Source organism: Tursiops truncatus, chromosome 18 (genome assembly GCF_011762595.2).
Source record: "Tursiops truncatus isolate mTurTru1 chromosome 18, mTurTru1.mat.Y, whole genome shotgun sequence".
Taxonomy (NCBI): Eukaryota; Metazoa; Chordata; class Mammalia; order Artiodactyla; family Delphinidae; genus Tursiops; species Tursiops truncatus.
This window is the reverse complement of record NC_047051.1, coordinates 3,609,808-3,635,699: the sequence shown is the minus strand read 5'-3', so window position 1 is coordinate 3,635,699 and position 25,892 is coordinate 3,609,808. Positions and strand designations below refer to the sequence as shown.

Below are 25,892 nucleotides of genomic sequence, written 5' to 3'. Positions count from 1 at the left end.
GATCATACGTTAGGCCCCGAACAAGTCTTAGTAAATTCAAGAAGACTGAAATACCAAGCTTCTTTTCCTACCACAAGGGTATGAAACTGGAACTCAATCACCAAAAAATGGAAGACTCACAAATATGTGTAGACTGGACAACATGTGACTGAGCAACCAATGGATCCATGAAGAAATCAAACATGTAATCAAAAACTACCTAGAGACACATGAAAATGGAAATACAACATACCAAAACTTACAGGATGCAGCAAAAGCAGTTCTGAGAAGTCCATAGCAATAAATGCCTACCTCAAGAAACAAAAAAAAATCTCAAATAAACAACGTAACATTATACCTAAAAGAACTAGAAAAGAACAAATGAAACTCAAAGTTAGAAGGAAGGAAATAAAGATTAAAGCAGAATAAATGAAACAGAGACTCAAAAGTCAATAGAAAAAAAAAAACTGAAACTAAAAGCTGGTTCTTCAAAAGATAAAGTTAAGAACACTTGGGACTTTCCTAGTGGCTCAGTGGATAAGAATCCGCCTGCCAATGCAGGGGACACAGGTTCGAGCCCTGGTCCAGGAAGATCCCACATGCCGCGGAGCAACTAAGCCCGTGTGCCACAACTGCTGAGCCTGCTCTCTAGAGCCCACAAGGCCTAGAGTCCGAGCTCCACAATGGGAGAAGCCACAGCAATGAGAAGCCTGCGCACTGCAACGAAGAGTAGCCCCCGCTCACCACAACTAGAGAAAGCCCACGTGCAGCAACGAAGACCCAATGCAGCCAAAAATAAATAAATAAATTTATAGATAAAAAAGAAAAGTTAAGAAACCTTTAGCTAGACTCACCAAGAACAAAAGAGGACTCAATCAGAAATGAAAGAGAAGACATTACAACTGACATCACAGAAATAATAGGATCATAAGAGACTACTATGAACAATTATATGCCAACAAGTTTGACAGCCTAGAAGAAACAAATTCCTAACGATATACAACCTACCTATCTTCTGAATCATGAAGAAACAGAAAACCTGAACATACTGATTACTAGTAAAGGATTGAATCAGTAATCAAAAACCTCCCAACAAAAGTCTGGGACCAGAAGCCTTCACTAGCGAATTCTACCAAACATTCAAAGAAGAATTAATACCATTTTCAACCTCTTCCAAAAAATAGAAGAGTGGGGAACACTTCCAATTCATTTTACAAGGCCAGCACTGCCCCGATACCAGAAAGACCACCATAAGAAAAGAAAACTACAGGTCAATATCCCTGAAGAACATAGACACAAAAATCCTCAGCAAGATATGAGCAAACCAAATTCAACAATACACTGAAAGGATCATCACACACAATGATCAAGTGGGATTTATTCCAGGGATGCAAGATTGATTTCATATCTGCAAATCAGTATGACAACACCACATTAACTAAATGAAGGATAAAATCATATAATCACCTCAACAGATGCAGAAAAACCATCTGATAAAATTCAATATTCATATATGATAAAAAAAACACTCAACAAAATAGGTACAGAGGGAATGTACCCCAATATAATAAAGACCATATATGACAAGCCCACAGTTAACATCATACTCAACAGTGAAAAACTGAAAGATTTTCCTCTAAGATCAGGAACAAGACAAAGATGCCCACTCTCATATTCTTTTTTCAACATAGTATTAGAAGTCCTAGCCAGAGCAATTAGGCAAGAAAAAGAAGTAAAAGGCATCTAAATAGGAAAGAAGAAGTAAAACTGTCACTATTTGCAGATGACATGATATTATATATAGAAAATCCTAAAAGATTCCACCAACAATCTGTTAGAACTAACCAAATTCAGTAAAGTTGCAGGATACAAAATCAATATACAAAAATCTGTTGCATTTCTATATATTAATAAAGAATTAACAGAGAGAATTTTTTTTAAAAAACCCCATTTATGGGGCTTCCCTGGGGGAGCAGTGGTTAAGGATCTGCTTGCCAATGCAAGGGACACGGGTTCGAACCCTGGTCCGGGAAGATCCCACATGCCGCGGAGCAACTAAGCCCGTGTGCCACAACTACTGAGCCTGCGCTCTAGAGCCTGCGAGCCACAACTACTGAAGCCTGTGCGCCTAGAGCCTGTGCTCCTCAACAAGAGAAGCCACTGCAATGAGAAGCCCACGCACTGCAACTAAGAGTAGCCACCTCTCTCTGCAAGTAGAGAAAGCCAGCATGTAGCAACGAAGACCCAATGCAGCCAAAAATAAAAATAATTTTTTTTTAAAAATCCCATTTACAACTGCATCAAAAAAATAAAATACCTAGGAATAAATTCAACCAAGGAGATTAAAGATCTATACACTGAAAACTGTAATACGTTAAGAAGTTTTAAAAGACACAAGTAAATGGAAAGATATTCCATGCTCATGGATTGTAAGAATTAATAATGCTAAAACGTCCATACTACCCAAAGCAATCTACAGACTCAATGTAATCCCTATCAAAATTCCAGTGGCACTTTTCACAGAAACAGAATAAACAATCCTAAAATTTATCCAGACCCACAAAAGAGGCCGATTTGCCAAAACAATCTTGAGAAATAAGAACATAGCTGGATGCATCACGTGCCCTAATTTAAAACTATATTACAGAGCTATAGTAGTCCGAACAGTATGGTACTGGAATAACAACAGATACATAGATCTATGGAATAGAACAGCGAGCCCAGAAACAAACCCATGCATATATGATCAATTAATTTATGACAAAGGAGCCAAGAATATACAATGGGAAAGGACAGTCTCTTCAATAAATGCTGTTGGGAAAACTGGACAACCACATGCAAAAGAATGAAACTGTACTATTATCTTACAACATACACAAAAACTAACTCAAAATGGATTAAAGACTTGAATGTAAGAGCTGAAACCGTCAAACTCCTAGAAGAATACATAGGTGATAAGCTCCTTGATATTGGTCTTGGCGATGAGTTTTTGGATCTGACACCAAAAGCGAAGTAAAAATAAAGAAGTGGGACCACATCAAACTAAAAAGCTTCTGCACAGCACAGGAAACCATCAACAAAATGAAAAGGCAACCCACCAAACAGGAGAAAATATTTGCTCCCATCCTAAATTAGAAATTATAAAGCTGATAAGGGGTTAATATCTAAAATACATAAAGAACTCATACAACTCAATAGCAAAAAAAAATCCAATTTAAAAATGGGCAGAAGTTCTGAATAGACATTTTTCCAAAGAACATATACAGCAGGCCAACAGGTATGCAAAAAGATGCTCAACATCACTGATCATCAGGGAAATTCAAATCAAAACCTCACATCTGTTAGAATAGCTATTACCAAAAAAAAAACAAGAAATAAATGTTGACAAGGATGTGGAGAAAAGAGAACCCTTGTGCACTGTTGGTGGGAATGTAAATTGGTACAACCACTATGGAAAACAGTATGGCGGTTCCTCAAAAATTAAAAATAGAACTTTCATATGACCCACCAATTCTACTTCTGGGTATATATCTGAAAAAAACAAAAACAGTATCTCTAAAAGATATCTATGCACCCCCATGTCCATTGCAGCATTATTTACAATAGCCAAGACATGGGAACAACCTGAGTGTCCATCGATGAGTGAATGAATAAAGAAAATGGTATATATGCAATGGAATACTATTCAGCCATAAAAAAGAATGAAACCTTGCCATTTTCAACAACATGGATGGACCCTGAGGGCATTAGGCTAAGGAAATAAGTCAGACAGAGAAAGACAAATACTGTATGATTACACTTATATGTAGAATCTAAAAAAAAACAACCAGGCTCAAAGATAAAGAAAACAGATTGGTAATTGCCAGATGCAGGGATGGGGGTGGGTGAAATGGGTGAAGGGGGTCAAAAGGTACAAACTTCCAGATATAAAATAAATAAGGCATGAGGATGTAACATACAGCATGGTGACTATAGTTAATAATGTTCTATTACAGGGACTTCCCTGGTGGCACAGTGGTTAAGAATCCACCTGCCAACACAGGTGTCATGGGTTCGAGCCCTGATCCGAGAAGATCCCACATGCTGTGGAGCAACTAAGCCCATGTGCCACAACTACTGAGCCTGCACCCTAGAGCCCACGAGCCACAACTACTGAGCCCGTGAGCCACCACTACTGAAGCCCTTTGCCGAGAGCCCGTGCTCTGCAACAAGAGAAGCCACCGCAACGAGAAGCCCGTGCACTGCCACGAAGAGTCGCCCCCGCTCGCCGCAACTAGAGAAAGCCTGCGCACAGCAGCGAAGACCCAACGCAGCCAAAAATAAATAAGTACATACATTTATAATTTTTTTAAAAAAACTGTTAAAAAAATTTTTTAAATGCTCTATTGCAAACTTGAAAATTGCCAGGAGGGTAAATCTTACAAATTCCATCACAAGAAAAAAAGAATTTCTAATTATGTATGCTGACAAGTTAACTAGATTTACTGTGGTGATTGTTTTGCAATATACACAAATATCAAATCATTATGTTGTACACCTAAAACTAATGTAACTTTACATGTCCATTATACCTCAATTAAAAAAAAATGGCGTTCAGATCGAAACATGAGTAAGAAATGTATAATTAGATTAGAAATATAAATTTATAGATTCCTTGAGATTTCTCACTAGGTTAGTATTTGCAGGAATAAACCATGTTTTAACTGGTCTAAATTGGGACCCATTCAGTTTTAAACACCGTCAGCAGTAATTACACATCTACATCCCTTATAAATGTCCTTTCAAAGTATCAGAAAGTCAAGGTATTTGACTAAGCAGCTAAAAATAAACTTATTTTGTTGGAAGAATACAAATAAAATTTTCAGAAAGTGATCAAGACACTCACCCATAGGTTACCCCAGCAATGCTACACTTCTTGAAGTTCATGATATTGCATGTAAGAGTTCCAGTTTTGTCAGAAAACAGGTATTTTACCTAAATCAGAGAAAAGGAAAAAACATACACCAAGAACGTAAGAGACCAACAAATGAAGTCTTTTCTTCTGTGTTTTTCAAAATCTGTATTAGTTTTCAAAGGTAAGTTCCCTTAAGCGAGCAAAATATATTTTATAATTATATATATGTTATATGTAATAATTATGTATTATTAAAAAATTAATAGACTTTAATGCTTAGGCCACTTAAAAACCATTTCAACAACCAATTCTAGAGTCCAATTGTGTGGAAATGTACAAAGGAGGCTTCAGTAACAGCTCTGGATCCATTTCAGATCCGTAAGAACCAAGTCCTGCCACTAGGCATCTCAATGACACTTATACAGAATTCGTTCTTGTGTCCAATATGTCAAGACAACAAGCTCAGACTCTGGCAACCACAATATATTTCTTTCTCAGAATCCATCCCCTAGTTGGGCTAAGAAGACCTATCCTGAAACAGCACGGAACAAACACGAAGCCTCTCGATCACGATCACAGTGAGGTTACGTGAAGGCAGCTTGGAACTGCTACAGATTATATAACTTTCCAAGGCACGAAGTTTTACACACATAACACACTAAGCTCTCGATATACAAAGGTGAAAAGAGAAATTCCTGTGGAGGTTAATAAGCAAACCATTTTGACATGATTAACTGCAAAAGAGATGAACCCAAATGTACGTGTGCTGTGTGAGTTTTGTCCCCCCGGGGGGATGCTGTGAGAGGGAGGGGGAGAAAGGACTCAGGACCACAAAGGAAGAGAGTCCAGGTCAGCCTCTGGATACTAACCAGCCCTGTGGGCTCAGGAAAAGTCACCTCACCCTACTTGGACTCAATTTCCATGTCTATGAAATAAAAGTTTGGGCCAGAAGATAAGTAACATCATTCTACGTGTAACTTTCTGGGAAATTACATCATGGATGGGTGAGAGGGAGGAATCAACAGAATTGTCTCCAGGAAACATTCCAGTTTCTCAGGGATTTTCTAAAGAGGGGTCATGATTGCGGCAGGATGTGAGGGAGACTCCAGTGATCCCCGAGACCTGTTCTGGGGAAGCCACATTGCCCCACTTTGTAGAAGAGGGATTAATACCATGAAGTGTGTACTGTACTTTTTCTTACTGATACAATATAAGCAAATACACTGAGAATTATTTTTAAAGCAATTCAAGGCCCTTTAAGTAAAGAAAGATTATTAATGATCCTAAAGAAGTCAAATAGTACCTAGAAATATGAAATCAGTACACTGTGGATAATGAATGCTTTAACTATAAATAGTAAGTTTTTATATAAGTTTTCTATGCAGCAAGTCTAGGGGTACAAAAAGCTCAGTGGGATCAGCCTTCCAATAAGCAGTATTTCTTTCTGCCTCTTTCTTAAAAAATTAAAGATGATATGAAAATATTTAAAAATGACATTTTATAATAAGGAATTATTAGCATTTTCTATCCTTGTGTCTATTGAACACTAAGGTATCCTTTAAGTCCCAACTCAAAACTAACTCCCCCATGAAAGCTTTCCCTATTCCCAATTAGGATGAACTATTTCATCCTGGGTGCTTGAGTATGTTGAATCGTTCAATCATCCAGGTCCAGTTCAACGGCAACTGAGAACACAGTTATACTAAGCGTTGCGCTAAAATGACAGAGGCGACCAAAGACCGTGTCTCAGGCACGTCCACACCTTCGAATGGGCTCTAAAGCCCCAGGATGGAAATGGACATATATTACTACCACACCTCTTACTTTACTGCATTTATGTTTGGAAAAATTGTTATGGAAACACTGAAGAGAGATAAATTAACTTTCCTGGAAGTCTGGAGAAGGCTTCAAACAGGAGGTAAATTTCATCTGATACATATATATACCGCACTCACCTCCCGGGGTTGTTGGGAGGTTCACATAAGATTTATAAAATGAAATTATAATCTGTAATTGCAATGCATTCAAAAGAGGTACTCCTTGCAGTGATTTCAACAGAAGATGAAGACACAATGCATCAGTAAAGGCAGCAGGGGTTTAAGGGTGATGGTGGGAAAGAAACCGGTTCCCTGAAATGTTCCAGAGATAAAACCTGGAACACGTGAGAGACTGTATGGATTTATGCCCTTCAAATCAGCCCCCACATATTCTGTACGATTACCCAATATCCGAGGATCTTAACCATTATTTTCCCTTTACTTGCCCCTGATTAACAATTTTAAGAGTCCAAAGTAATGTTGCACTGTATTTTTTTGCACTAAATTTGTCGCAGGAATCTTCCAGCTGATAAGATATACCCATGCCTCAAAAAGTAAGTCAAAATCAATTAACATTTGTATTTAATAGTACCTCCAAGTACTACAGAGCTCTTATAGACATCAAAACCACCTTTATGGAGAACTATTTTTGCAAAATCTCTCCGTGGTTCTTCCAACACTTGTCTGCCACCGTGTTCATACACCGTTCCCAAAGTCCCCAAAGAGGCTCTCACCTGCCCAAGCTCTTCATTAAGGTTTGATGTCCTGGCCATGGCAGGAGTGTCATTTCCTAGATAATACATATCTGTGTCCTGAAAGAGAGAAGCGGGGCACTTCAGAAATTATCTACCACCGATTCCTCATTTCCATTAAGAAGAAACTAAAAACATACAACTCAATATAAATGTTAGTTTTTCATCTGGGGGTGAACATACAGTGTCTATTAGTGTAGAGAAACACTGAGATACAGAGGAAAGCATGGTATTTATTTATATCTAGATGATTTGGCTTCAAGGTGATCATCTCCTGACCTAGACTAACTCACACTTCTGAGTTTAGCGAACACCTCATTCACAGGATTGTTGTGAAGCTCAAATAAAAAACACACATCAAAGTGTCTGGTCTCCAAATACTGGCTGCTGAGGTCGGGTGCTTAACGGCCATGGCAGCTGCTTGAAAATTCCACCTCGACTCTTGCAACAGAATCCAAATTTACTGTCACCATGAATTTTGACAGATAGGGGACACGTAAGTAGACACACTTAAGAGGACGTTACTTCAGCACTAAGGAGAATTTAAAGCATGAACAGCTGCAGCGACTTCATCCCCCCTCCCCAGAAGACAGGCACCTGCTACACATTCTGCTCCATTTCTCCACTGATTCCCCTCAGAGCCCCTGCCCTGCCCATTTCACAGCCCAAGAAGACATTAGGTGACTAGTCACAGATACCACTGGCTCAGGGACACCCTTGCCCATTCTCCAGGCAGTTCAACTCCCAGACTGAATCGTAATTAACGACGTTCTTCCTTTTCTGGGAGCTGAATTCCATCACTGAGGCTCCAGGAGGGTATTAGGAAATGGCAGCTGACACGTGCCCAGCACCTCAGCTTCCAGCCAGGTGTGACACTCACCCAGTTTATGAAGAGGGCTTGTGTGTACTTCACAACCTCGAGGGTCACCAGCAGACTGATGGGAATCAGATTGTTGTACAAGATGATGAAGGTCAACAGGTTATATCCAAAATTGTCTGAGCTCGTGTCTGTGGAAGAAAACCAGAATATCTGCAGAGCTTAGTCTCTGCTCAGTTTCCTTGTACTTTACGATGCTGGAATTTTTCTGAAAGATGTTCACAGAAAAGTTTATTGGCTTAAGTATACATTTAGAGATTCAAGTTAAAATAGTTACTGAGCACCTACTCTGTGGCATGAACTGTGGATACAAAGACCGTGATGCCACAATTCCTTCCAACACAGAGCTGGCTTCCCAGAGGAGGCTGCGGGGTAGGGGGGTGACCGTGCTGCAGGGCACACGGGCTAACAAGGCCTTCACAGGGCACTGAGGAAACCGAGGCACAAGGGTTTTGATGCGGAGGCCCAGTCACTGAAGGCCGCCCAGAAGAGGCTACAGACAAGTCCTGGAGGATAGAGAGAGGGCAGCTAACTAAAACGGATGCAGAAAAAAGGACAGGGGACTTCCCTGGTGGCGCAGTGGTTGAGAGTCCGCCTGACGATGAAGGGGACACGGGTTCGTGCCCTGGTCTGGGAAGATCCCACATGCCGCGGTGCGGCTGGGCCCGTGAGCCATGGGCACTGAGCCTGCGCGTCCAGAGCCTGTGCTCCGCAACGGGAGAGGCCACGACAGTGAGAGGCCCGCGTACCACAAAAAAAAAAAAAAAAGAATCCACCTGCCAATGCAGCGGACATGGGTTCGAGCCCTGGTCTGGGAAGATCCCACATCCCATGGAGCAACTAAGCCCGTGCGCTACAACTACTGAGCCTGCGCTCTAGAGCCCATGAGCCACAACTACTGAGCCCTCGTATCACAACCATTGAAGCCTGCACGCCTAGAGCCCAGGCTCTGCAACAAGAGAAGCCACCGCAATGAGAAGCCCGCACACGGCAACGAAGACCCAACACAGCCAAAAATAAATAAAATAAAATAAAATATTTTAAATAAGGTAACAAGGCACAAAGCATTATGAATGGGGCCAAAAATAAATAAATTAATTAATCAATTAATTAATTCTTCCACTGTAAATCACACACCCTGTACTGGAGTTTGACATTATCTGAGCAATTTAAATGACAGTTTCCACAAAGCTTGTATACCAGTATAGTGTCAATGCTGTTTATTTACCCAGACCATGATATTTTGGAACTAACGTGTAAACAAATGTATCTGTCTTCACATTTGACACTAAACATACAACACGGTTGAAATCCAGATTTTAAGAACCAAAATCAAGGATTTTGACCCAAGCTACAACTGAGGTCCCAGTCACATTTCCCACATCTGTAAAGCAGCAACAAGGACACTCCTGGGCAGTTCAAAATGTGTGAGTTTTCTACATGACGTAACTAGAAAAGGGGAAAAAGATGTTTCCATCAGTTTAATTAAAATATATACAAAGATGGAAATAATAATCATCCCGAGAAAATATCCCAAAGTTTTAAAATTCAAATTTATTATTCAAAAAACTTTTGTCATTAAATTTTATTCTTCTGGAATTGCTGTGTAAGGAGATTGGCAAATCTTCTCTCAAAACAAAAAGCAATAAAACTGGACAAAATTGTCAAAAACAAGCTTGATGAAAACTATTAATGTGCATATCCAAAAACCTCAACAAACTTCAAACAGGATAAACTCAAAACTACTGAAAACCTACGAAGACGTTGAAAGCAGCAATAAAAAAATGACTCACGTACAAGGGAAAACTCAGTAAGAGTAACAGCTGACCTCATCGGTACAGTGGAGGTCAGAAGGAAAGAGGACGGTATATTCAAAGTACTGAAAAGAAAAGAATGTCAACCAAGAATTCCTACAAGAATTCTGTATCAGCAAAACTATCCTTCAAAAACAAAGGAGGGCTTCCTTGGTGGCGCGGTGGTTGGGAGTCCACCTGCCGGTGCGGGGGACGCAGGTTCGTGCCCCGGTCCGGGAGGATCCCGCGTGCCGCGGAGCGGCTGGGCCCATGGGCCGTGGCCACTGAGCCTGCGCGTCCGGAGCCTGTGCTCCGCAGCGGGGGAGGCCACGGCAGTGAGAGGCCCGCGTACTGCGGGGAAAAAAGAAAAAAAGAAAAACAAGACAAAAGGAGAAATTAAGACACTCTAAGATAAAAATTGGGATAATTTGTTGCTATCCAGTCTGCCTTACAAGAAATAATAAAGGAAATCCTCCAGGATGACAGGAAGTGACACCAGACAGTAATTAAATCCACGTAAAGAAGCAGAGGGCAATAAAGGTAATTATATAGGAACTTATAAAAGACCATATAATTACATATTTTCTATGCTTTCTCTTAGATTTAAAAAAGTAGGGCTTCCCTGGTGGCACAGTGGTTAAGAATCCGCCTGCCAATGCAGGGGACATGGGTTCGAGTCCTGGTCCAGGAAGATCCCACATGCCGCGAAGCAACTAAGCCCGTGCGCCACAACTACTGAGCCTGCGCTCTAGAGCCCGCAAGCCACAGCTACTGAGCCCGCGAGCCACAACTACTGAAGCCCGTGCGCCTAGAGCCCATGCTCCACAACAAGAGAAGCCACCGCAATGAGAAGCCCGCGCACCGCAACGAAGAGGAGCCCCCACTCGCCGTAACTAGAGAAAACCCACACGCAGCAACGAAGACCGAATGCAGCCAAAAATAATAAATAAAATCTTTAAAAAATCATCTGAATATAAAAGGATCCCCAAATGTGTCCACCTTCACTGCGCCATGTGACTCATCTTTCGGTTCTTGAAGGGTGGGCATTGTCTACAACAGCCAACGGGCGGAGAAGGAGGGCACGGCCCGCACACGTACATCACACTTGGAAGGATGGTCAGCTTCAACAAGGAGTCCGTTCGCCACTTACCCATCTTCTTGATGTACCAGTTCTTTCCTCCTTGAGACCCATTCCAGTACAGGGCTCCCACCGAGCTCACCAAGGCCATGACCAGGAGGATGCCAAAGAGTACCAGGATCTGCACATTAGTTACCTTCTCCACATTCGATCTCTTGAGAGGCGCTTTGGTGGAATTCTGTACGACAGCACGTAAAGCCAGTAAGGGTCACAGAACACACTTGGGGGCAAAGAGCAGGGAGCAAAGGAGGTAAGTTAACCACATTCAACACAGAAAAAGTAAAAGACTATCTTTTTGTCAAATAACCAATGAGATTGAGAAGTGTACTATGTGCCTGAATCAACAGCTAGTTTTAAATAAAGAACACAGAAGACACACTGTCGTTTTCAAAGGGCACATTTCAACTCTGCATGACTCAGTCTGTACTTCTTACAATTACAGTCTGTACTTCTTAATTTTAGCATAAAATTAGCTACTTTCACGATCTTAGAATACAGGTTCCAAATCATTTAAGCCCAGTTTAAAAGAAATCAGGCGGCTGCTACTTCAAGAGAAACCAAGATTCTATATCACAAAAATCTAGAATCTTCAAAGTAATAACGCAGCTCTGTAATTAACGCACAGAGAGCTATTTGAAGCCCAGTAGCTCAGGATCTGAGAAAAGACACACACAAACGCACACACGTCAATAATGCAAAATAGAACAACAGGTGTCAAAATAAATGGATGGATAAAGAGTCCATTTGGAAAACTATGAACAAGAAATGAGCGAGAAGAGCCGGGGAAGCTCTGGTGGCCAGTGGAAATCTGAACGGGGTCCTAAACCACAAACAGAAGGTGGGCAGGAAGTTACGACGAAAGTGGAAACACAGCCCAGCCATCTGTAAATGCTCAAGGCCTGCCTTCTCACTGCCGGTGGGGAGACCAGCCCAGCTAGACAACAAGCCAGTGTCAGGAGTGAGTCCAGAAAGATCCATTAAAACCAGATTCAAGGACCACTGCACAGCAGGTTTGGAACTATATCCCCGCAGCAGTGGAAAAGTCAATAGAACTGTTTGCCCTGGACAGTTATTCACTTAAAGTCATTTTATTAAAAAAATTCCTGAAGGCAGTTGTGGTGGGCAGAGTAACCGCCCTCCTCAGTGACCTCCAGGTCCTAATACCTGGACCAATGAATACGTTACCTTATATGGCAAAGGGGCTTTTCTGGTGTGATTAAATCAATGCCCTTGACTTGGGGAGATTAACCTGAATTATGCAAATGGGCCCGATTTAATCACACAGGTCTTTAAAAGCACAAAAGGAAGAGATCCTTTCCCAGTTATGGTCAGAGGGAGATATGAGTACAGACAAATGGCCAAAGAGGCTCTGAAGACAGAGGAGAGGTGGCCATAAACCAAGGAACTCCGGGAGCCTCTAGAAGGCAAGGAATGGAGTCTCCTCTAGAACCTCCTAGAATGTTCTAGAAAGGAAGGCTGCCTGGCTGACATCATGATGTGGGTGAGACCCAGAGCAGACTTCCGACCTACAGAACTGGAACCTAAGAGCTTCGTGTTGCTTTAACCCGCTACGTTTGTGTCATCTGTTGTGGCAGCGACAGGAAACTAACGTGTAACACAGTAGATGGTAACAACCCCTTCCTGGAGGAGGACAGACCCTGGACTAGATCAGAAGCCAGGAGTGGATGGGGGAGATGGCGGGAGCTTCAGTCCACTGTCTCCGTCCACAAGTCATGAGCCTTGTCCCTTCACAGGCAATACTGATATGCAAGATCAGGTGATCTGAATACTTGCGAGGCACTGACTGGCCATGAAAAATGGTGCCTTGGGCCAGACTTGAGTTAGCACTCTGTCTTCATCTTCCCAACCCACCTGATCCCTAACAGAGCTAGGATGAAAATGTCTCCGAATATAAGGATACAAATAAAGTCACAACATGAAAACAAAACCGAGATGAAAACGAGCGGCCATTCATTCCTAGATTCCATCGAGTAGCTCATACCACAAGGTGGCTGAAACTCATCTGAATTCTATCCCCGAACCCGGGACTGCTGCGACCATGACCGTGGCTTTCCGCGGGGGTGGGGAGTCGGGGACTTGCAACGCTGGTGATCTGCAGCCCTGTAAGCATCTAAACAGCACGGCTGCAGTTCCTCTGTGTATACTCTTTTTCCCACTTCCCTTTAAGTCGCTGAATTATCTGTCCTTTAAAGACTTTTAAAAATATTCCTCTAGAATCTAAATGGAAATCCATCAGTAAAGGACAACTTACCAATCAAATATCATCTCAAGGTCGATGGGGTCGACACATCACCTTTGGCCTCACGGCAACAGCCAGAAGACCAGTTTCAAGACCGCCTACCCCAATCTTTTAAAAGCTAATCTTACTTTTAATAAACATTCGTTGGAGGCACAAGCAGAAAAAAATTTACAATAAACGTTACTTCTATGACTCCATGAGTTGATTGACTTTTGACCTTTCCCAGTGGTTGAATCCTGGCCAGTGAATAGGATTAAGAAAAGTTATGTTTCATCCAATACAAGAGCAACGACCCAACACTTCAGGCTTCAGCCCATGCGCTTAGGAAAGCCAGGCTCTAGCTACTCACCCCCAACCCCCGAGCATTCCACCTTGCAGTGATGAGCTTGTAGTGTCAAATTCCTACTAGCATTAAAAGTTCTTCTCCAAAATCCTTAGAAAATACTACTTTTGAGTATTGGAGTTCGAAATAGAAATAGACCAAAATGTCAGATTTTGAAAAAGCTTAAATCTGGCCTGAATTTTACACATTTGATTCCCTTCTAAGACAGCAGTCAGCAGAGTACTAGTTAAGACAAGGACTCGGGAGCCAGACTGCCTGGGTTGGAATCCCAGCTCTCTCTCTCACTGGGTATGTAACTTTGTTAACTTACTGAGAGATGCCGCAGTGTACTCATCTAGAAAACAAAAACAAAAATAGTATCTTCCACATAGGGTCACTGTGAGGAATCAGTGAGTTAATACATGAGAATTTCTTGGAGCAATGCACGGGGCACTGTTTGCTGGAATTACTGAGACAATCTCTCTTTCCCATTAAATCAACCGACAGAAACATCAGACATTGAAATATTTCTACATGTAACTACACTCAACATGAAACGAGGGAACTCTGAAGTAGGAGAGTAGAAGGCATTGAGGTGAGAGTTTAAAAAACAAAAAAGTAGGGGCTTCCCTGGTGGCGCAGTGGTTGAGAGTCCGCCTGCCGATGCAGGGGACGCGGGTTCGTGCCCCGGTCCGGGAAGATCCCACATGCCGCGGAGCGGCTGGGCCCGTGAGCCATGGCCGCTGAGCCTGCGCGTCCGGAGCCTGTGCTCCGCAGCGGGAGAGGCCACGGCAGTGAGAGGCCCGCATACCGCAAAAAAAAAAAAGAAAAAAAAAAAGTAGAAGAACCCTAAAGCAATTGTGTTTCCTCTCTGTGGTCAAGTAGCACACGTAGAGACGACGTATGTTATTTCACCAACAGGATGGCTTCCAGCTATGTGTGTTGTGTTACATTCCTTTCAAAAGCTTGTTATTTTTACGCGTTGTTCGAGCCCTAAAGGCACAGCGAGTCCAGCACAGGCGTTCCTGGGGCTTTGGATTGTCCTGTACTTGAGCAGTCAACATGTAATAAGCCACTCAAAGAGGTTTAGCACATGTAGGTGCAAGGAAGGCACCCAGCACACTCACGGGATGCAAACGTCACGGGGTAACTTAGTGAACACCTTGCTCCCTGAGGGGAGGATGGAATTATGTTTAAGTGTCACTTCATTGCTCTCTTACACCTCAGCTGCAAAGCTGTATTACCAACGTACGATCTAGGGAAACAGCATCGTACCCTGAAAACAAAAACTCCAGGGTACAAGGAATCTTGGGGAGTGGTCACATTTGTAAAATGCACAATCTGAAAACTAGTCTTGGGGCCCTGCCCGCATCTGAGCGAGCGCCTTGTGATCTGTCACTTCATTGTAAAAACACAAGTGATCTGTGGTCAGCGGGGCTCCCAGTGTTAGGCGGCAGCGGCGGGTGCTGGCCTGGGGGAGTCTGAGGACACTCGCTAGGTGGCAGGGGGCTCGGCTCTTCACCCAGAGAAAGTCTGCACGCAGCTGCTCAGACCCAAGACGCTTTACACATCCTAGTCAGTGCGCGCGTGCGCACACACACACACACACACAGAGACACAGACACACGAACACAGACACACACAGAATACACACACACAGAGACACAGACACACACACACACAGAACACAAAGAACACACACACACACACCTTCCTCTATAACCATCCCACCACATGTGCGGCCTTCGCAGTCCCCGGGCCCTCCCCGCTCCTTCCTGCTCCTGCCTCACCCCCAACCCCGAGGACACCCCTCCCCTGAGGTCCCCCAGCAGGGGCTGCTCCGCACAGACTCACGTGCTTCAGAAGACAGCACTGCGGAACGGATGCTCGGGGTCCCGTCATACTTCCGACACCTGCTGCCTCTAACGCCGTGTTAAAAACCCCCTTGTAAAATTCCTGCCATCTGGCTACACGCCCTTCTGCCTCTTCCCTCAGCAAGTCCACCAGCTCTCCCCTCCCCCCCACTCCCTAAAGACTTGAGCCACCGGTTACAGCACCCGTCTCTACCCCGGCCCGGCCGCGTCCCATCTTCACCAAATGCCGTGGTCCCTCCATCCTTCACCCCTCAACACTGAACGCCTCCAACAGCTCCGCTTCAGCTTCCTGCCCCTGGGTCTCTCCGCTCCACAAACCCTCCGCCCCAGAAGATCAAAGCCAAGCCCCCTGCACACCGAGGCCTGTCACGCAGCAACTCCAACAATCTTCTTCAACTCCAGTGAGTCTCTCTGCCCCACCCCACCCCCGCCCACCCCGTCTGCACTGCGTTACCCAGCTGGTGTGGACACAGGGCTCTATCACTCCATCAGTTCTAATCAATGGTTAACTCTCTCCTCCTACACCACTTGAGTGAACCAACACAACAGCCTTCCTTCTTCAACTTGACATCTGAAATGTGCTTCTTAGTATCTGGTCAACTGACACCTCCAAACCTGGGCTGGATGACCTTCCATATGGACCCCCAGCACCCCGTAACGACACGCATCACACGATCATCTCTCCACTCTGTAATCCCCACGACTCCCAAGTCTGCCTGGTTCCCAGGGGTGAGACTGTGCCTTTCACTATTGTACCCACACAGCCTGGCACAAGATATGGTGCACGGTGGCCACGAAACACCTTTAAATCAAGAAATATTGCCAGATCTGTGCTTTAGGAGTCACAGAAAAGGGCAGACAAGCTGAAAAACCAATCCTCGTTGACAGCAACCATTAGCAAAATAAGATACCAAGTGATACCGAAGAAATGTAAGAAATGACATTTAGGGGCACCGATTTATGCAGGATTTCAAAGCTGTCCGGAAAAATACGTCATAAAAGAAATGTGGGCTACAAGGTCACAGATAATAATTTTTAAAACTTAACAGGGAGAAAGAAGAAAATCAGTTTAGTATTTTTTTTCTCTTTGGTATATGATATGAAGAATAAACATGAATTCAAAGATAACTGATTTTCAATTGCCTAGAATTCAGTTAAATAAGACAACTTCCTATAAAATCTGAATTAACGGGGTGCGGAGGAGAAGTAAAGAGAGAAATAAAGAGGTTAGAACAAATCCCCCCTCGTGTTCGAAGATAAACTAGGGGAGGCCTGACTGTCCCATTAAATCCAGAAAGCAAAGACTGTTGACATTTCAGGCAAGGGGTAACAAATACTTGATACAGTAACAGAAATTCAGGAGGAACTACCTAGGAACCAAAATAAAAGCACCTCCTTTCCACATTTAGGTTCACAGACAAAGCTTAAGGTTCCTAAATGCAACACCTGCATTCTCTACCCACGACTCCATAAAAAACAGAAAAAACGACTGAAATCAGCATTGTTTTTCAGCAGAGAAATGTTTTACCTGCATGAGTTTGGTGTCGTGTCCAGTATAAACAACTATGCCGAACACCCACTGAGTGTTTCTCAGCTGTGTACCTCGTAATAAGATCTGGTCGGGCCCAAGGGCAACAGGGCTAAAAACAAGAAACAACATTTATATTTAATGACACTTTGAAAAAATGAGCATGAATTTTCCCCTTAAACATAAACCCACAATACATCAACTGTTTCCTTTAGTCAAATTTGGACTATTTCACGGGGACACAGGGGCCATAAAGGTTACCCCTGGCTTCATCTACCCAAGGTTTATCTCATCCATTCATCAACACAGAAAAAGGTTTTTTTTTTCTCCTATAAAACGTTAAAAGGAAATTGTGTCTCTTATAACTCTCTTATGAAACTCAATATCTGAAAAGGAAATTAAGATAACCAGAAGTTTATTCATTTGGGAAAGTCAGTTTCTAGACTCTAAGAAAAAAAAAAAGCTACAATAACAAATCTGTCAAAGGTAACTTAATGATTCAATAAACGTCTGAGTGATAATTTAGAACTTTAAAGTGGGAGCCTACAGAACAGCCCTGTGTACTACACGAAACCGAGAAGGGTGCCACACTTAGACTTGTCAGAGTTATTTTGGGTTGGTTCCCGTGATCAGGTCCTTCCCTTTGGGTCTGTTCAAAACATAAAGGTGGAGACCACTGGTAAGGAACATGCAGGTTGAAGATAAGCAGAAGAGAGAAAGCACGCCCCAATGTAACGACAAAAAATGACTCAAATGATAAGTGCCAAGAGGGCAAAGACAACAGAATAGAGACAACAGGGCAGTGAACGTTCTGAAGGCGGGGTAACCGGTCCTTCCATTCAACTTGCTAAAAACACAGACTACTTAGAAGACAGCCAAGGGAAAAAAGATGTTTCTCTAATAAATGTCAGCTCTTACACGCTTCAGACATCTCTCTTCTGCTTTTCTGGACAATTTTACGCAGCCAAAATCAACTACTCTCCTCCCTGGCGAGTAATACACACAGAAAGACCAGGCCAGTTCTGTGAACCTCACTTCAGACCCTCGGGATATTTTCTTGCCAAAAATCAGGTCTTTCCTTAAATTTAAGGGAAGGTTTAAATGGATTAAAACGGTGTTTCAAGAAAAGCTCAGCCTCCCATATCTAAGCTAAACATGAAGAAATCTGTTTTAAAAATATTATGAAAGCAGAAAACAGACTGACATTTGCCAAAGCTCCTGTAATTCTTAGTCACATTAAAAATAAATTAAAAGAAAATCCACTAAGACACGAGGAAGCGATACCTTTTCCCATCCAAGTTCAAGTTTCCGGTGAAATCGTAGAGGTGGCGATTGGGCCCTTCACACTCTATGCTCCCAGACAACTTCATCAGCACCTCCCTCACCTGCATGTCAGCCGTGTGACTCACACCCTGAAACGTTCAACCCAAAGAGGAAACTGAACACAATCTTCCAGGTTTACGAACGACACTCAGCATATCCCTACTGTTAATCAAAAGGAAATAATGAATCAACTAAAATGGAATAGTTGGGTGGGGTCCTCAAGCTACCAGCCCTTCAGGACGGACTTCACAGGCAGCTTCGGTCACAGCAACCTAATACAAAAGGTTTGGAAGAATTCAATATATAATAACAATTTTAAATTTCAATTAATAACTCATTTTGACACAAATTTTCTGCTGTACCAAGTTGCATTGGATGATTCTGTCCACATATCTTTCTTTTCTATCTTAGATATCTGACTTAGGCATTTTTTTCTCTTTAAAGAAGAGTTACAGGGTGCCAGATATCACACTATGTTAAAGGGGTACTTTATTCTGTGTTTATGGCCACGTTAGGGTACAGCTAATGGAGTGTGCTTTCTGTAAAGGGTTTGGGTGTGTTGATTATGACTTTAGCATGGATGTGTCAGCGCAGTGGTGGAGTCCTGAGTCTGTGCTTCACTGAATTCTTTCCTCCAGAAAAAGCACTGACTGGTACGTGAGGGGAGCACCGTCGCCATTTGGGCCCCATAACGATGCAAGTCATAAAAGGTGACTTTTTACCTGACGTATTTTAAGGTTCGTCTCCCCATCGAGATTGGCTGTTTCAACGTAACACATTGCCTGAGGTTCACTAAGGAGAGAAAAAAAAAAAAAAGTTGAGTAAGGTCCCCCCCACCAATTCACAGCTCAGAAAGCCTCAACCATGGAAACTCTGCTGACCGGCCCTTCAGAGTGATGTCATAACTGACCGCCACGGGAAGAGTGACTGATGAGACAGACAGGACAGACAGACAGGTGTGTGGAGAGCACAGCGCCAAGACGAGCTGTCTCTCCAATGATCTACCCGCACAGGCCCCACAAAACGGCCGCCCGACTCCAAGTGGACAGAAATAACAGAGGATGCGTGGGGAGGGGACAGGCCTGTGATGGGAAACAAGAGGTCCCAGCTAAGACCGCCCAGTGGGCTCAGGTGACCCTGAAAGTCAGAGGCTGGCCTGCCCTTGACCGAAACAGCCGCCCAGGCCAGGCCAGGCCAGCACACACACCTTCTGAAGGAGACTACGGCCAGAGGAACTGAGAAATCAAGGCATAGGCTTGGCAGGGTTTTTCTTCCCTGCAGTTTTTACTGTGTCCACAGGCAACTTTTTAATCAAAACACCTGATTTTAAGGACAAAAAACTCAAAGAACAGATACAGAGTACAGCACCTGCCGTGCTTAAACATAAGCATGGCGGATACTATACTCCTACTTGCATGTTCAGGTCCAGGGAGCACAGTTAGGGTTTAGCAAGCTTCTATGACCACCAGCCACTTACAATCTCCTGGCACCGCCCTTCCTGGCCGTGTGGCCTCAGCGCGTTCAACGATCTCTCTGTAGCCCTTGTTTTTTCATGTACCAAGTAAGGCTGTCAAGGGCTGTTGGGAAGATTAAATGGGGTCATGTGCTCAACGGGCCACTCGGGACAAACACCAGGGAACCTGGAAAATGGGATGTCAGCTCAGGCAATCCTTATTCAAAGCTGGCTTTCTGAGGGTCACACCCAAAACTCATAACCCAAACGATCTCAAGTGATCAACGTTTTACTATTTCTGAGAGTTTCTCTGTTACTAATCAATAGGGACAAACATGAATCCTGCCCCATGTATATGGGGCCTTTCCCCCTCTACAGGCCTGGGGTCCTTTTATTAAACCTTTTATCTCAAGCAGAAGATTTGTGCTAAGCCCTAAAATCTGACAAAATAAGTGACTTAATCCCATAAAAGAGAGTCTGTCTGCACTCAAACACATGCGGTGGGAGATCTGATGCCCAGCAGCACATCAGTACAGGGAGGTTTAGTCCTGGCATCGTCTAATTTAATCTTGCGCTCAAACAGAAGTTTATTCTTATCCTGATTCTGGCTTTCCTTCTTTGATATCTACTTTTACGTATCATCCAAGGAAAAGTCAAGGACTGCGTTGTTTATCGTTTACACCATTTGGTGATGAAACCTCTGTGGCACAAAATTACCTAAAAAACATGGCAATGGTGCTTAGACAGACAGGGGGCAAAATACGGACCGTCTACAAGTCATGTGCACACTGAGAAGTGCCTGTGGGTCTCTGAACTACCGTAAGGGGAGGCATTCGATTCTGCGGAGAAGGCTGCTGGCTGGACCCACCAGAGCCGCTCCTGAAGTTTCAGACACGCTGTGACCTGGATGCTACCGAACAAATCACTCCACTGCTCTGGAATGTGTCCCCACAAACGAGGAATAGCCCAGAACAGCCACGAGATGAAAGTGAATCGATAAATATAAAAAGACGTCAGAAAAAAAGTACAAAGAAATGAATGGGAGAAAGAAAACTCAGGGTTAAGGCAAAAAAATGCAAAGGAGTAAAGGGAGAAAACGTGGGGGAGAGGGTGGGGACCCAGAGGGTGCAGGGAGGGTAGCTGGAGGCTTCTGCAGGCGCTAGGTAACACTCCATTGTTCTCAACACCGATTTCAAAACCATGCCACGAGCCACCTGACCTGGAGGACAGCAGGACCACATCTGCGGGAAGACACTGCCCGTTGACGACCTTCACGATGTCTCCCACGGCTACCTGGAACACAAGAACAAGGACCGAGAAACATGAGAGCCAGGAAAGCGCAAATGGTGATAAAAGTGGTTAAACATCGGGAGAAAAAAATTACTGTATAAGTGTGCCGTGAAGTTTAAGGCAGAGGAGCTCAAATTCTTTTCCTCGACAAGAATAAAAGGAACATTTCAATACAGACAAAAGGCAACACTGCCTTTCTGCAATGATGCCGGACGAAGAAGAAAAAAAGGAGGAGAAAAAAGATGAGTCAAAACAACCATCAGGTTTCACTTTCTCACTGGCTTACAGATACATGCACATCTATCCCCACAGCTGTGGGCAGCAGGGTAAGCGGTTAAGTGCACAGCTCGAGAGCCTGCCTGGACGCCTGGGTCCAATCCCCCGTGGGACCCGTTCCTAGTGCACGTAAACCTTGAGCAACTCATGCAAACTCTGGTGCCCCACTTTTCCCATCTGTCCAACGAGGTCATCAGCACATATTTCATGGGGTTATTGTGGGGATCAACTGAGTTAACACAGGCAAATTTCTTCTGTTTTACATCTGGGGAAACTGAGATACAAAGTGAAATACTGGGTCATGGTCACAAAACCAGTGAGTGTTAGAGCCAGGACTCAAAACCAAGCCATGGGGCTGGAAGCCCAGTGGTCTGATCAAAAGGCAATACTAAATTCATGCAGGAACAATGCATCTCAAAGGTCCCCTGGAAATACTCCACATGAAAGAGATGCGTGTGGCCTCAAGAAATTGCCAGAAAAGAATCACAGAAGCCCCCAAGCCACGGAAACAGGTGCTCGTCTGCAGGACACAAGCCCACGGCCGAGGGCCCACAGGGCCTTTAAATAACCTCACAGACACACCAGGCTGGAGAGGACGTGTGCTTTCAAGCCAGGTAGGCCCAGGCTCAGATCTGAGCTTCACAGACACACATGAACTCACAGAGCCTGGCAGGCAGGCTCTCCACCTCCTTGAACTCCAGTGTCCTCACTTATAAAATGGGAAACGCCACCACTGACCTTGCAGGGTTGTTGCAATGAGTAAGGAGGGATATGCCAGCACCAGACATGAAGCAGGCACGGCTACGTGTTAGCCTTGAGCGTAACCGAATGGGCACCATGAGTGTGAGAGTGAGGATGGTGGAGTTCTCTGACAGCGCAAGCAAGGCTGTTCCTGGTATATAATTTCAAAACTCAAAGTCTAACTGAGCAGGACCCTATGGGGCCTTCCCAGGACAAACCTCTCCCCCATATCCTCTGCTTTAGCTCCTGGCTGAAGTACCTAGATAACAGCATGTGATACACACTTCCTGGGTCGTTTTACAGATGTTAAAACCCCCACCAAATAGGAGAAATTAACTACTTGATGACCATGAGCACATAGCCCCCAGACCTGCTGGCACCTAAGGACGATAATGTTAAACCTGTGACACCACCCTGTTACTACCATCAACCAATCACAGAACTGTGCACAAGCTGACCACCTACCCTGGGATGCCCCTCCCTCACCTGGCCTTTAAAGATGCTTTGCTGAAACGCTTTGGGGAGTTTGGGTGTTTTGAGCACTAGCCACCTGGATTCCTTGCTTGGCACCTGCAATAAAGACTGCACTTCCCAGCACCGCTTACTGAAGAGGCTGTCCTTTCTCCATTGTATGTTCTTGCCTCCTTTGTCGTAAATTAGGTGTCATAAATATGTGTGTGTGTTTATCTCTGGGCATTCTATCCTGTACCATTGATCTATATTTCTGTTTTTGTGCCAGTACCATACCATCTTGATTACTGTAGCTTTGTGGTATAGTTTGAAGTTGGGGAGCCTGATTCCTCCAACTGCATTTTTCTTTCTCAAGATTGCTTTGGCTCTTTGGGGTCTTTTGTGGTTCTATACGAATTTTAAAATGTTTTGTTCTAATTCTGTGAAGAATGCTAATGGAATATTACTCAGCCATAAAAAGGAACGAAATTGAGTTATTTGTAGTGTGGTGGATGGACCTAGAGTCTGTCATACAGAGTGAAGTAAGTCAGAAAGAGAAAAACAAATACCGTATGCTAACACACATATATGGAATCTAAAAAAAAAAAAATAGTACTGATGAACCTAGTTGCAGGGCAGGAATAAAGATGTAGACATAGAGAATAGACTTGAGGACATGGGGTGGGAGGGGGAAGCTGGGGCGAGGTGAGAGTAGCATCAACATATATACACTACCGAATGTAAAATAGTCAGCTAGTGGGAAGCAGCAGCATAGCACAGGGAGATCAGCTCGGTGCTTTGCGATGACCTAGAGGGGTGGGATAGGGAGGGTGGGAGGGAGGCTCAAGAGGGAGGGGATACGGGGACATATGTATGCATATGGCTGATTCACTTTGGTGTACAACAGAAACTAACACAGCATTGTGAAGCAATTATACTCCAATAAAGATTAAAAAATAATAATAAAATAAAGCACATGCATATACCTATTCAGAAATCTAAAAAAAAAGACTGCATTTCCCTTCACCACGACCCCGTGTCAGCAGATTGGCTCTACTGCAGGCGGGCAAGCGGACTTACGTTTGGTTCAGTAACAGAAGGGCACTACGCTTTCTGTTTCCTATTCTAACCCATGTTACTCATCTCTTTGAAATCAAGAATTGTAAAAAAAAAAAAAACAAAAAAAAACCACTGCATCTTACAATCCAGGAAAACGGCCTGAGAGGTGACTGTGTTTAATATTTTATCAGGACAAAGGAATGCTGCTAAAAGTCATCCTGTTAGTGCCTTGATTTGCTTGTCAAAGTGTGTGGGTAAGTCTAAGGAATCGGGCTCAGCATCAGGAAGGGTGGTAAACATTACATTTCAGAGCCTCTGTACATCTGAAGTTCGTATCCAGCTTAAAGGCAAAAGAAAGGCAGGGGCCATGCTTAATTCTTCTCTGCATCCCCAGCGCCTAACACTGCCTCTGGCACATACTAAGAGCTCCATTTAAAACAACAAGATCCATTTTTAACTGAAATAAAAATGCAGGTGGCAAAACATAACAGGTATTTGGTTGATGGGTTGGTTTTTTTTCTCTCCAAATGTGTGTAGGAAACAGTAATGAGCTTTAGGGGTCTGAAGCCATCCACTCCTAGATCCAGAATTCTGAGATCATCACTCCATTTTCTACTGTTTCAAGGAGTGTCAACAGCCCAAATTCAAATAATCCTCCACTCCTGCCAGTATGAGCGCCTTCCTGGGGAGGGGAGTGGCAACAGGAACATCGGGGAGAGAGGCCACTCCTAAGTGCCGTGGGAGTTCTCAAGTTCCCATGGCACGCTAGGAGCATTGCTACCATCTGTGAAGGCAAGAAACTCCGAGCACCTGACCGAGAACCACCACACTTCCCAGTGAGAGCGAGGTCAATGAATATTTACAACACAGGGCTTCCGGATGGCTACCCAGGTTAAGGTGTTGCCACAAAACACTACCAAGGGGCTTAATGGATCTCCTGTAACAAAGTAAAAAGAAAATGACAGCCAAAAGGAAGGCTGCGGTTACCTGCAGACTCCCAAGGTCATAGAGGCATTTGAAAACATTTTATTAAATGTTTAGCAAGAGATACTATTATATGTTACTCTTCTAAAATGTAGTTTTCTTCTGAAATCATGTTAATCAGCTTTGAGTCTTGGAGGCATGAGAGTCACCCTCCAAAAACATCTTGTGACCATTAAGTTCCAGCCACAACAGAGACTCACTGAAAAAGCTAATTTTAGTAGCCAGAGAACACCCAGGTGGCACGGGATGTTTCTTCTCAATCTTCTATTTATCGCTAGTAACAACCAAATCACCACGCCGTTCTCAAACCCCGCCGACCCCATAACTCCAGCGAGGCAAACACTCCTTGCTCTTGTAAAGCTAAAAGCAGCAACTTTCAGCCTCAGAACCCACCCAGGATGGTTCCCAGCCCCCAGTCTACCACTTCTTATATTTAGGGCTAATTATAAACCCAAACTCTCTCCACCAAAAATGTCAGAAGTGAGAATTTCAAAAGTTAAAAAAAAAAAGTCTTTAAAAGAGTGCATTGAGATAAAGAGAACAACAGAAGACCAGGGGAAAACGCTTCTTTACTTGGATTCAGAAACTAGAAAATGATTTGAAATTTCAGAAATATCCATCAGGGGCAATGAATGTCCCAGCTCTGAACTGACACAGGGAATGGCTTCTAGAAGATGCAGCAACTGAGGAAACATGCACCCGTTCTAGGAAAGCCTCAGGGAAAAACCACACTGCACCACTTACATGACATGCACGTGGCTTGTGTCTTAACACAAACTTTATACCAAAATCAACACTAGCAATGAATTACAGGTCTCCAAACCAGTACTTTCTGGCATATCTTTAAAATTTGTTATTACCTCTTTCCACATAATGGTATGCCACATACCATTCCTTAACACTGCAAAAGAAAAACAAAACAAGTATCAGTTAATACTGATGATAATCAACATAAAATCAGCTTTCCAAAATCCAAAAGGCTCCTTTTAAAATTCCACTGATTAATTCCAACATACCATATCCTTAGACATAAATGTATAACATCATCACTGCCCAAAACAGAGCCCCAACTAGGTACTTAT

General features: G+C 43.5%; 1 protein-coding gene across 1 annotated transcript in view; it reads right to left on the bottom strand.

Moving 5' to 3' along the window:
- Positions 1 to 2,914: 2,914 nt before the first annotated feature.
- The window catches only part of LOC141277097 (phospholipid-transporting ATPase IB-like), a 131,283-nt gene continuing 108,305 nt past the window's right edge, over positions 2,915 to 25,892 (bottom strand). The window contains exons 6-15 of the mRNA XM_073795477.1: positions 25,671 to 25,711; positions 21,230 to 21,303; positions 19,280 to 19,349; positions 18,519 to 18,646; positions 17,235 to 17,346; positions 11,263 to 11,428; positions 8,323 to 8,450; positions 7,425 to 7,502; positions 4,876 to 4,953; positions 2,915 to 2,974 (exon numbers count right to left, since the gene is read on the bottom strand). Coding sequence (XP_073651578.1) covers positions 2,915 to 2,974; positions 4,876 to 4,953; positions 7,425 to 7,502; positions 8,323 to 8,450; positions 11,263 to 11,428; positions 17,235 to 17,346; positions 18,519 to 18,646; positions 19,280 to 19,349; positions 21,230 to 21,303; positions 25,671 to 25,711 — 935 coding nt within the window. The remainder of the gene's footprint in view (positions 2,975 to 4,875; positions 4,954 to 7,424; positions 7,503 to 8,322; positions 8,451 to 11,262; positions 11,429 to 17,234; positions 17,347 to 18,518; positions 18,647 to 19,279; positions 19,350 to 21,229; positions 21,304 to 25,670; positions 25,712 to 25,892) is intronic.